Source organism: Echeneis naucrates, chromosome 15, assembly GCF_900963305.1.
Source record: "Echeneis naucrates chromosome 15, fEcheNa1.1, whole genome shotgun sequence".
Lineage (NCBI taxonomy): Eukaryota > Metazoa > Chordata > Actinopteri > Carangiformes > Echeneidae > Echeneis > Echeneis naucrates.
The window spans coordinates 12,138,750-12,150,081 of NC_042525.1; the positions used below are offsets into that span (position 1 = coordinate 12,138,750).

Sequence of the window (11,332 nt, forward strand, 5' to 3'; positions counted from 1 at the left end):
TTATTTCACTTATTGAAATTTCACTTATTTATAACATTGTAAATATTCAATGGTGAGTTAGTTTGGAAAAATAATGACTATATGACGTTTGGTCATGTGTGATATAGAATCGTCGGTCAAAAACCAATATCAACTACATTGTCAAATTAAGCATTGTCAAAATACAGTTTTTTGACCTCCCCTTTTGTTTGTGATTGAACTGTCTGCAGAGGGAAGGAACTTGAGGATAAAACTGGAAATAAGAAAGTAGAGACAGCAAAGAGATGTTCTAATAAGCCAGGGGAAGCAGAGAGCCAACGTTCTGCTCTCTGGGAGATTATAAGCACTTATAACAAGAGCCTGCTGGTAACATACAAATACACTCACTCATATACTGCACTAATGCAGACATTCACTGACACAGTTAAGGATGAACACTTACATCCACTTCAGTTTACACATACAGACACAAATATTTCAAGACCAAAGACACCTGAATGCTTTTCCTTTTATTTCTCTCCAGAGCTACTTTGCCAGGAATTTTTACAATATGCGCTTGCTGGCTCTCTTTGTGGCCTTTGCAATAAACTTTATCCTCCTCTTCTACAAGGTGAGAGTTTGCTTGTGGCAATTTTAATTTTAATAAATTTGATATCAAATTTTGAAAGTTATTTAGTGAAGTGATGTACTTGAATACATGAATATTTTTATTTTATGCTGCTTTATAATTTAGCATTAGATGTGTGATCAAACCCAATGGTAAAATTCTGATACAAAAAATGCACCAGCTATAATAATCTCATAATGTATTATATTTGTACCTAAATAAAAGACTATGTAGGAGTTTAAAATTGTAACAATACTGTTAGTACAGTGTGGTATTGCTATTGCTTCCAAATTGCAATATTTAAAAATTTGTAATATATGTGCATCACTCACACACATAATCCACCCACATAAAGGGTCTATATATCACACTTATCTTAGTCAGCCCACAAAAAAAATAGCAATGGCAAATGGATATTAATGTGGTTATTAACAAAGGTTACTGCAGGATCATTTGGAAAATCATAAAAAGGCTACTTTTCTTTATTAGAGCCTTTCTAAACGCATTACAGAGTGCTCTAATCTAAGCACTAGCCAAGATCAGAATAAGAGCTGAAAGGACTTTATCCACATTTTTTACTGTCCTCACAGGTAGCATCATTACCTGCATCACAAGAAGAGGAAGAAGTGCTTGCATCTGTTCGCAGTGACGAAGTGGACTCTGCTGAAGATGAAAATGAGAGCAGTGTTTGTTTTGTGCTGGAGGAGAGCAGTGGATATATGGAACCGTGCCTCTGCTTCCTTGCCATAGCTCACACAATTGTCTCTTTCTGTTGTATCATCGGTTATTACTGCCTCAAGGTATACAGGCTCACCCATTTACTTTTTCAGATTAACAATGATTGCATTCCTCTTTTCTTTTTTTTCTTTTTTTTAAAGCTTTCTACTTGGGCTTTTATGCCTTTATTTTAGCCAGTAACTGGCAAAGAGGCCATCAGGAAACAGTGAGAGAGAGAGGAAATGACCTGCAGTATAGGTCCTTGGGCAGATTCGAACCAGGGATGCTGTGATTACATGGCTAATTACGTTGTGCCTGTTTAACGCAGATGTGTATATTCAGGAATAGCAGAGATTACTCCATTTTGTGGTTGGCAGGTACCCTTGGTGATCTTCAAACGTGAGAAGGAGGTGGCACGAAGGCTGGAGTTTGATGGGCTCTATGTGACAGAACAGCCCCCTGAGGAGGACATCAAAGGGCAATGGGACAGACTGGTCCTTAACACACCGTATGTTCACAGATGCATCGACAGGGCAGATGATGATTTTAAGCATTAAAAGAGTATAAACTCACTGAAGCATGTACTTTTATTCATACTATTTATTTACTGTCCGTGCTGTACTCATTAAAGTGTCAGTTGTACATTTTGCTTTTAATATTATGTTTCCCTTCTCATCTTCGCAGGTCATTTCCAAGTAATTACTGGGATAAATTTGTGAAAAGGAAGGTATGATTGTCTCAACTACTATTCCAAATGTGCCCATGCATATTTAGAATTGTGTGCATATTTCATTGTCTGACATAACATTAAGAAACTGACTGAAATTTAATGAAGCTTTTCATGGCAGGTTTAATTTTTTCCCTATCAGGTAACAAAAACATTGAATTGTTTCCAGAGACTTTAACACCTCTAGCTTCCTCTCTAGCACATTTTTTCTCCTTTGACTTGCAGAAATTTAAGCTGAATCTTAAAAGAGAATCTCAATGACATTTAGAAGGGAAAGGAAAATGTGAGTTAGTTAAAGAGATTGTTTTGTGCTGGACTTTACTGGTTCACAGATACATCTGGAGAAGCAATTATCAAAATGTTTTCAATATATTATATAATATTCCCTCTCTACTACACAAATGAAGGTGTCAGAGTATCTCATTATCGTATCTTGTATCTATCAAATGACAAAATTTGTAGAGAATATTAGCTTCTTGTAGAGAATATTAGCTTCCACTTTCAAATGATTTCAGCTTTTACAATCTTTTTGTTTCCCATAATTCCAAAATCCCCGCGTCATGAATAAAGCTAGATTTTTAATTTGAGAGATAGTGTCCACCTGTTCCTCTTGAAATCGTAATGTTATTGTTTTTTATATAAGTGAAATAGGGGCAGAAAGTAGGTAATCTGAGGTTTGAACCCCCACAAAGCGTAAGTAAATATTTTTTTCCCGAACAGTGAAAGTAGTGAGAGTGGCAACCTAACCATGTAGACGCATGCCAAATTTGAATTCCATCATAAGTGGCCCAAGTTGGCACATGTTTGAATGCATCTCCATGGAGCTAAGGATTTTTCTTGGAACCAGTATCTTAGAGACATTAATGGCACTCCATTTTAAGGCACCTCTGTGTGGGTTTCATCTTTGTTTTTGCCAGGAGATGGCCACTTGGTCTATATAAAGAACACCCAGTACTGCCACGTTGCATTTAATACTCTGTCTTGCATCATTTTAAGAGTCTGCAGTAAAATAGATGGTATAATGCCTTCAAGTACTTCTTGTAATCCACTGTTGTGATCAGGGGCCGTAGATTTTACTTACCATAAGCTAAAGTGCTTATGTTTATATGTGCCCTGGACTCATTAATCAGGCATTTTCATTATGCTCGAGCAAAGGATCCTTGTAAATATAGATTTTTGATGAAAAGAAAATAATAATATTAACTCTTGGTGCTTTTATGAGCAGCGCCACCATCATATCAGCTGACATAAACTATAAAGAACCATGAAGAATTCAAACTGCTACCTTGAGCTGTCCCTTGTCGTTCTCTGTTCAGATGAAAAAGCAATGAAGAAACAGCTGTTTCAGTCACTATGTAAACCTTTCCTCTCACCCTGCCAGGTGATGGATAAGTATGGTGAATTTTATGGCTGTGAGAAGATCAGCGAACTCCTGGGTCTGGACCAAGCTGCTTTAGATTTTAGCTCCGACAGGAAAGGAAGGAAGAGAGACACAGCTTGGAGTGCTCTGTGAGTAGATGAAGAATGATAAGCATGTCCAGATCTTTGCTGTTCTTCATTCTTGAAAAGTGAAAGTGCAGCCATCTAGTGAGTAATTTATTTTTGCATCGTATGCAGATTCAGCCAAAATAAATTGATGCAATTTGTATGTTTGTTTTTTTTTTTTCTTTTTTATATTATTCATCAACCAAATCATAACACATGACAGAGCGAGATTGTGAAATAATAATCATGTGTATTATAAATTATAAATTATCCTAGACTTTGACATGTAATGTAGAATGTAGTTAAGTGTTTGGCTGCATAGAAAGCAGCTTACAATGTGGGATCCTGGTTTTAATAGCTGTACTGTATGTTTGCATGCATCCAATGGATATCAAAAGAAAGATTTCCAAATAAAACAATGAAAATTGAAACAGTTGGATTATGCTCTGGAGGTGAATTCCATCCTAAATGTACACCACCTAATAAATAATAACATATATGGATTATTTACCATGTCCAGCTATTTGTTTGTCACACCTTGAGGTAATATTTCAGAGGATTGAGTATTCATAATTTATGGCATTAACATTTGTCATCTCACCGAAATTGTACTCAGGTTCATGTAGATATGGGCATGTGTGTGTTACCTAATACTAGACAAAAGAATGTCCTAGAACATTATACTGTACTTGAAAAAGAACAGGACGTTCTAAGATGAAGACACATAACACGAGGGCCCCTCTTAGAAAAGACACTATAGCAACAATGGTCTGATTTTAGCCATGGACATTTTGACCGTATTTTCCTGGTTCTTGCCATCATGTGTTTATTTCAGATTCAACTCCATTGACATGAAATACCAGGTCTGGAAACTCGGAGTTGTGTTCACTGACAATGTAGGTTCAGACTTTATTGCTTTTTCTGGTTTGTTTGTGTGTATGCCCTCATGTTCCTCAGGGCCAAGGTAAAAATGTTACATCCAGGAACCCCCATTCACAGATAATGTAATATGACTGGGGCATGGATATAACGTCTCATGTTTCATGATTTATCCTTAATTAGTTTAATCTGTTGTGCTATTGTGCTAAGATTTTTGTCTGTGATGGTGGTAATATCCTGTGATCTTGCCTTATCTAAAATACACATTTGTTTCTCCTGTCTTGGACTAATCTATATTGCCTGTTGTGTGTGTGTGTGTGTGCTCACACAGTCCTTCCTGTACCTGGCTTGGTACATGGTCATGTCGGTGCTGGGTCACTATAACAACTTCTTCTTTGCTGCCCACCTCTTGGATGTTGCCATGGGGTTTAAGACGCTTCGTACTATCCTTTCCTCAGTCACGCACAATGGGAAACAGGTGTGTAAATGTGTGTGTGTGTGTTGGTGGGGGGAGGTCTGTCTTTCTTCGTCTTTCCATCTGTCTCGATGTGTGTTCATAGGTGCAGTTTGCATGCATGTGCTGTTTACTTTCATGCAGAAGGGTTATATTGGAGCTTTTCTGAGCAGCGTATTAAAGCCCATCTGCCTCTATCTATCCTTTTGTAATTATGTGTGTGTCTGTCAGTTGGTCCTGACCGTCGGCCTGTTGGCGGTTGTGGTGTATCTCTACACGGTTGTGGCCTTCAACTTCTTCAGGAAGTTTTACAACAAAAGTGATGACAAGAACACTCGAGACATGAAGTGCAATGACATGCTTACTGTGAGTTAAAGTGCTTATTGAGATACACACACACACCCACACCACACAGAGAGCGGTCTGTCTCTCCACATATATCTAAATACCTCTATCCATCCTCTTTATCCCTCTTTGTTTATCTTTCCAACACAAACACAGCCACCCACCTCATTTCCTAGCTGCTCGGACTGAGAATGGTAGAGGATTCTGACAGTGATCCCCATTGTTGAAGTGAGAACAGCCTCTTGTCTGAGTCCTTCCACTGCTTTTCCATAAAATGATGGACACATGGATAGAAAACAGCACCTCAAGTTGCAGCAGAGCTCTTTGTTTGGCCATTGGCAACATTACCACCCCACCACCTGCTCTATTCTAATATGGACTGTCACTCACATAAGCAGACGAATGGGCTGCGATAGCATTTGGATCAAACCCCACTATCATACAAAACAGGGGATATTGCATTAAATCCTCCTGCACACTCACTATGTTTTTGTTTAGTTTTGTTTCAGTAGCATTTCAACTATAGAAATGTTCAATCCCTTTTCCACACATTACACAGCAACAGCAGTTTGTTTTAGACGTGGCAGTATTCAATTTGAAAATCCTAACCTATAGATGCTGTAAGCATAAAACACCTCAGTATGTTCTTTGTGGTCTGCTTTTCAACTTATTTTCAAATTTCGAATGTTTCTTGAAAGTCCATCAGTTAGCTTTTATTTAATTTTTTCTTCAAGCTCTGTGAGGAAAAGTATCATTCCTCGACACTTTAAAGCAGAGTGCAGTTATTGCTAGACAACTTTTTTCTTCATGCCTCACACTTTTACATAAAGTCCTTGTGGGGAAATACTGCAGCAAAGAATATTGATTAAAAATACTTCCACTCTTCTGTGAAATTGTATAAAAACGCTGCTTGTTTGAAACTTGCGAATGTCCCCAAAAGCAATTCATTGTGGAAGAAGGTAGAAAAATGCATTAAATAAATTCTCATTTTCCTCCAGCAGTTTGAGTGTTGGAGAAACAATACTCTTGTCCTTCTTAGATACTGAGATACATTTTCTACTGTTATCTCCAACCATGTCCTCATCCTGATGCGGTTCCTTTACTAAATGATAAAAGAAAATTGAATTTCTTTCAGTGCTACATGTTCCACATGTATGTGGGGGTGCGTGCTGGTGGGGGCATTGGTGATGAGATTGAGGACCCTGCAGGAGATGAGTTTGAGGTGGAGCGCATCATCTTCGATATCACATTTTTCTTCTTTGTCATCATCATCCTCCTGGCCATAATTCAGGGTGAGTCAAACATGCTGAACTTGATTTACAGGTACAGTTCATCTACAGCTAACACATAATCTAAAAAGTAAAAAAATATATAATTTTTGACTGGAATATATTTGAATCATTTACTCTCTGTGTCGTACTGACACCTGTCATTCATACACAGCACTCATACAGATAAAAAGCTATATTCCTTTTTTTTCAGGCTTGATCATCGATGCCTTTGGGGAACTTCGTGACCAGCAGGAACAGGTGAAAGAGGACATGGAGGTGAGATTTGGCATTTTATATCACACACACACAAACACTCTGCCCTGCATGCACTCACATTTGAACATAGACAAAGAATAAAGAGAAAAAAAAAAAATGAAGTGTGGTGGTTAACTGTACTGTGCCAAATTTGTCATGTCGTTGGTTTACTACAGAAATGGTAGGTGATTTATCTCATTTGGAAATATTCAAACCCCCTTTGTCTCATTTTACCATGTTATTAAATTCATTTGAATACATTTTTCCCAATCAAGCGAGAACCAATGCCCCAAAATTACCACACAGAAGATATGCACAGTGTTGCAAGATAAACTGAGAAAAAAAGCAATGAGGTCTGAACACTTTCTGAAATGCTCTGCAAGCCCGTTGTGTCTCAAGGTTGTTGCAGTCATGCGGTTCATCAGGTTCACTGAAAGTCAGTAACTCAAGTGTGTGTGAAGAGATGACTTTAGGTGGTAGGAGTAGCTCAAGCAGAATCAGTTGTGGGAGCTTGTGTCACACTAGGCATCGTACTATTGGTCTTTATTAGAGGATGCTAGCAGGTATTTTTCCTGGATAATGAGTGGTTGATCATTTTAGAAAGTTCAATCTTCAGTAAGTCCAATTTACAAACATATAAGTAGTTTGGTATTTAAAATCATCTTAAAATGCTGTGACTGTGACACAATAACAATAATTTTGTTATATTGCACATCCTTACTGTTTGCTTTACTGTTTGCTATCTGACTTGTCTCATTAATCTTTTTATAATGATGACAGCAAGAGCCCTTAAGATGTTTGTGTGTGTGAGTGTGAGTGTGAGTGTGTGAGTGTGAGTGTGAGTGTGTGAGTGTGTGTGTGTGTGTGTGTGTGTGTGTGTGTGTGTGTGTGTGTGTGTGAGCGTGTGTGTGTTTGTGTGTGTGAGTGTTTGTGTGTGAGTGTGAGTGTTTGTGTGTGAGTGTGTGTGTGTGTGTGAGTGTGTGTGTGTGTGTGTGTGTGTGTGTGTGTGTGTGTGTGAGCGTGTGTGTGTGTGTGAGCGTGTGTGAGTGTTTGTGTGTGTGAGTGTTTGTTTGTGTGTGTGTGAGTGTGAGTGTGTGTGTGTGTGTGTGTGTGTGTGTGTGGGGGGGGGGGGGGGGGGTGTCCTCAGTCACTCCAGCTCTCCTGACAGGTCATTAAAAGAGACTTTGTGTGATCAGTTTAGAGACAACTTCATCCAGCAACAGGTACATAAGTCCAAAAGTGCAAGAGAGGCAGGAAGGTGGCCAAAGGTTAAGTCTCTGAGGGAGCATGGTTGCATGATGTGATGTGATATGTGCTATCACTGAGTACACAGCCATTCATCTGATGTCTCAATAGTCTCTTTCTACTGTGTGTGTGCGTCAAAACATTAAACAGTGTAGGCAAATTTTATACCTGCTTTTCCCAGTGGTTCAACTTTGGATGCTACATTCTGTCTGTGCTGCAGTCTGCAATACTAAATTAAATTCAGGAGTTGCTTCCATCCATTCATAATTTGCACCCCTGAATATTACATTAAACCAAAAATCGCACATCATCACTTCTTCTGTCACTGCACCAACAGAAAACAAGGGCCAAAGTAATTCAGCAAACATGTCCCCCTGGGTCTTATGTAAAACCTGCCAGTGAATAATCCTGGACTGAGTTTCTGTTATTTCTTTTTTTGTTTGTTTGTTAAACAAAATTAAGATATCAAATGGTTCTTCTTATGAACTAAATACATTGAGTAACAGAGCTCTAAAACAAAACAAAATATCCAAACCTTCACACTGAACCTGGTCTTCTTCTTTTTTAGATATTTCTGAGTTTGGTCTGGCGAACATGTCCAAGTCTGTTTCAGTCTGCATGTTTTATATATCTCTCCTCCTGCAGACCAAATGTTTTATTTGTGGAATTGGAAGTGAATACTTTGATACTGTCCCTCATGGCTTTGAGACTCACACTCTTGAGGAGCACAACCTGGCCAACTATCTGTGAGTATTTGTTAATTTACCTTCCACAGATACAATGACACATAATTATTCTGCATGCACCCGTATGATGAAGTTAAAGAAAGCGACTCTTACAAAGTTGTGTAGCTCGCAGCCTGTATAACAGTTGTGTACATCTACAGTGTACACTAAGCACAGACAAACAGCCGTCACAACCTTTGCTAAAAATTTCAAGGAGCTCCAACACAATTCTAACAAAGACTTGAGATTGTCACCTCCTTGCTCTATATACAAATAAATAGGAATCAGTGTAATTTTTTGTCAATTTAAGTCTATTATCAATGTGTTTGTGTGTGTGTGTGTGTGTGTGTGTGTGTGTGGAGAGCGCGACTGGGATGCAGAGAAGTTGAGTGGATTGACGTCTTGTGCATTTCATTGCATTGCAATGAAATATAGTCTTAGACAAAAATATTTTCAGTTCGTAATGAATCTGTGACTGAATCAGAATCAGGGAATCAGATTGTGCCGCGGTGCTCCAAATGTGGCCACAAATGGTTCAAATCCATCTTCAATGCATCTTTGGTGACCTCACACATGCTCACACACGGCGCCAGAGTCCTTTCTAAAGCTTGTGTTTAGAAGGTGTTGTTTTTTTGTGCACTGTTGCCACATCAATATTTGCCAGAGCAACAAGTTCATTGAAACTAATTGCGAAAGACCGCACAAAGAGTGTCAGCATCCTCAGGCTGACGGACTCTTCCCTGTTCCCTTGTAATGTGATTATACTGTATAAGCTGATCCCGGCCAATCACTCCTTAATTAAAAAAAAGTGACTTGTAGTTCTCAATGACTTTCAGCACACAGCTCTGCCCCTGAAATCCTTAACTGTCCTTGGACTTGTGCACAGGTTATAATTAATGCGATGCTGGAACTTTCTGCCGGAGTGTTTCAAATTCAAGTTTGCATGGAAATTTAGTAGCGACGTGAATAACTCCTCCGTGTCCTTCCAGATTTTTTCTGATGTACCTTATAAACAAGGATGAAACTGAACACACAGGACAGGTAAAGTAATTATCTCCTCTCTTTTATTCCATAATGCATTCAAAGGAAGAATATAGTCTGCACATCTCCAGCTCCTGAACCTCAGTTTAAAAATGTCACACTCATCAATATATACACCCATTTCTCCAAAGCTGACAAACACAACACAAACACAACAAAGCTGTTGTGTAACCTTTTCAATTGACAGGGAGTCTGCATTAACATACATCACAGCCGTGGCTAAAAATGTCAAGGAGCTCCGACACTGTGCAAACCAAAACAAGTGCTCTATTCAGACGGGACGCTAACAAAGGGACATTTATCTTGACTGACCACTTGTGATTTGTGATTGTCACCTCAATGTTCTATATGCAAATAAATAAGAATCAGGTTTTCATTGTACCATTGGCATAATCATTCACATTCCCATGCATGTTTTATGGTAATATAAACGCTGCGTTGACCCTTTTATTTCACTGCAGTATTTAACTATGTAAGTTCATAAATTTAAACAGATCAAAATGGGCAAATGTTCTAATACTTTTTTTTACCGTCACATAACTGCTGTATTGACCAAAAACGAGTGCTTTAGATCTAAATAAATGTGTGAAATGAATGCGCATCAGAATAAATGAGGTTATGTTTAATTCTAAATGTTCCACAGTGTAATATAAAAAAGATGAATCCACCCTCATTTCAGATTTATCTTTGCCGCACAGCATGCAACTTGAAAGTGATGTTGCTGAGTTGATAAGAGGAAGAAAATTGTACACCCGGAAACATTTTGCACATTTTGGCTACTATTGTCAAATTGAAATGGGTCCTGGGAGTTGTCGTGTACGTTCTGTTAGTGTGGCATTTTTCTGAGCTGCAGATTAATTAAGCTGCTGTGAGCTGGAAAGTAGAAAACATTTCTGCACCAGGCCACAAAGAACGCAAAATTTAAACATGTTCTCTGTGGACACAGTGAGCTCATTGTTTTAGAATGGATAAATCTGACAATGTTAATGGTTTAAAGATTTATCACCACTCTGTTGACTTTGCCAGGAATCCTATGTGTGGAAAATGTACCAGGAGCGTTGCTGGGAATTCTTTCCTGTGGGAGACTGTTTCCGTAAGCAATATGAGGATCAACTGGGATGAAAGGAAATCACAGAGGTCTGTAGCCTGCCTGGATAAAGAAATCACATTAATTGACCAAAGTACCTTGAATTTTGTGTGTTTGCAGTGCATTGATTTTGAGTGAATTTTTTAAGTGCTTTTCTTAAACTACAATTTTCTATGAATGCACATGTTTATCTAAAGAACATTGATGAAATTGTCTTGAAGTTAAAGAATGAGGGCTACTTTTTTAATTATCACATTTAGAATAAATGTGCTGTTCTTCAGTCTACAACTAAAGTATTCAAAGAACTCAGGCTGTTTACGTCTGTCCATCACTATCTCTCACAGTCAAGCTGGCTATCCAAATTTGCTTTGTTAGCTCAGTGTGTGCTTCTGTGTGTTCAGAGAATAAAATGACTTGTCTTTGTAATCCGGGCCTCCCATCCCTTTCCCCTGTGTGACATCCAGATAAACACTCTCCCTCTGGAATTTGATCTTTTTACCCTCCTTTTCTCTGCT

The 11,332-nt window shown here is 38.4% G+C and overlaps 1 protein-coding gene across 1 annotated transcript in view; it reads left to right on the forward strand.

The window, feature by feature from the left end:
* LOC115055799 (ryanodine receptor 2-like) overlaps window positions 1-11,121 on the forward strand; it is a 60,156-nt gene extending 49,035 nt beyond the window's left edge. Inside the window, 14 exon segments of the mRNA XM_029521824.1 lie at window positions 210-345; window positions 503-595; window positions 1,177-1,386; window positions 1,681-1,811; window positions 1,988-2,030; window positions 3,412-3,539; window positions 4,351-4,411; window positions 4,726-4,872; window positions 5,080-5,214; window positions 6,329-6,485; window positions 6,676-6,740; window positions 8,610-8,710; window positions 9,679-9,730; window positions 10,757-11,121. Coding sequence (XP_029377684.1) covers window positions 210-345; window positions 503-595; window positions 1,177-1,386; window positions 1,681-1,811; window positions 1,988-2,030; window positions 3,412-3,539; window positions 4,351-4,411; window positions 4,726-4,872; window positions 5,080-5,214; window positions 6,329-6,485; window positions 6,676-6,740; window positions 8,610-8,710; window positions 9,679-9,730; window positions 10,757-10,852 — 1,555 coding nt within the window. The 3' untranslated portion in view covers window positions 10,853-11,121.
* The last annotated feature ends 211 nt before the right edge of the window (window positions 11,122-11,332 follow it).